Source organism: Austrofundulus limnaeus, unplaced genomic scaffold (genome assembly GCF_001266775.1).
Source record: "Austrofundulus limnaeus strain Quisiro unplaced genomic scaffold, Austrofundulus_limnaeus-1.0 Scaffold8220, whole genome shotgun sequence".
Lineage (NCBI taxonomy): Eukaryota > Metazoa > Chordata > Actinopteri > Cyprinodontiformes > Rivulidae > Austrofundulus > Austrofundulus limnaeus.
In genome coordinates, this window is record NW_013960622.1 from 1,231 (window position 1) to 1,620 (window position 390).

A 390-nucleotide genomic window follows, 5' to 3' on the forward strand; every position below is an offset into this window, starting at 1 on the left:
TCAACCAGGGCCTGTACATCTCCAAAGGCGAAAGGCTTATACTTAATCTGGCCACCAGAGTGCAGTAAAGGATAATTACCATGGTCAGCTGTGTTAATGTTCTCCTCATGTTCCTGTGGATCTGTGTGTACATTTGCTGAGGATTTAAAGTACACTGCTGGGAGACCAAAGTTTTGGGACACATCATCACCTTCACATGGGACAGCTAGCAGTTCAGATTTAATTCTGACTGGCCCTGCCAAGGAGTCACTATTCATCTGTCTGGGAGTCTGAGTGACATGTGGGTGCGCTTTTAGGGGAAGAGCTGGTCTGTTCCCCCAGCCAAGGAGAGGGGAGGGGTCAGGAGCAACAGACAAAGTGTCACTGCTCTGGAGCTGTGAAGGGGGGTGG

At 50.0% G+C, this 390-nt stretch overlaps 1 protein-coding gene across 1 annotated transcript; it reads right to left on the reverse strand.

The window, feature by feature from the left end:
* On the reverse strand, positions 1 to 386 carry LOC106512569 (uncharacterized; the record flags this gene model as incomplete). The annotated part of the gene is given in 1 exon segment (XM_014001161.1): positions 1 to 386. A coding segment is annotated over 1 exon segment (386 nt), but the record flags the coding sequence as incomplete, so codon positions are not given.
* Positions 387 to 390: the final 4 nt, after the last annotated feature.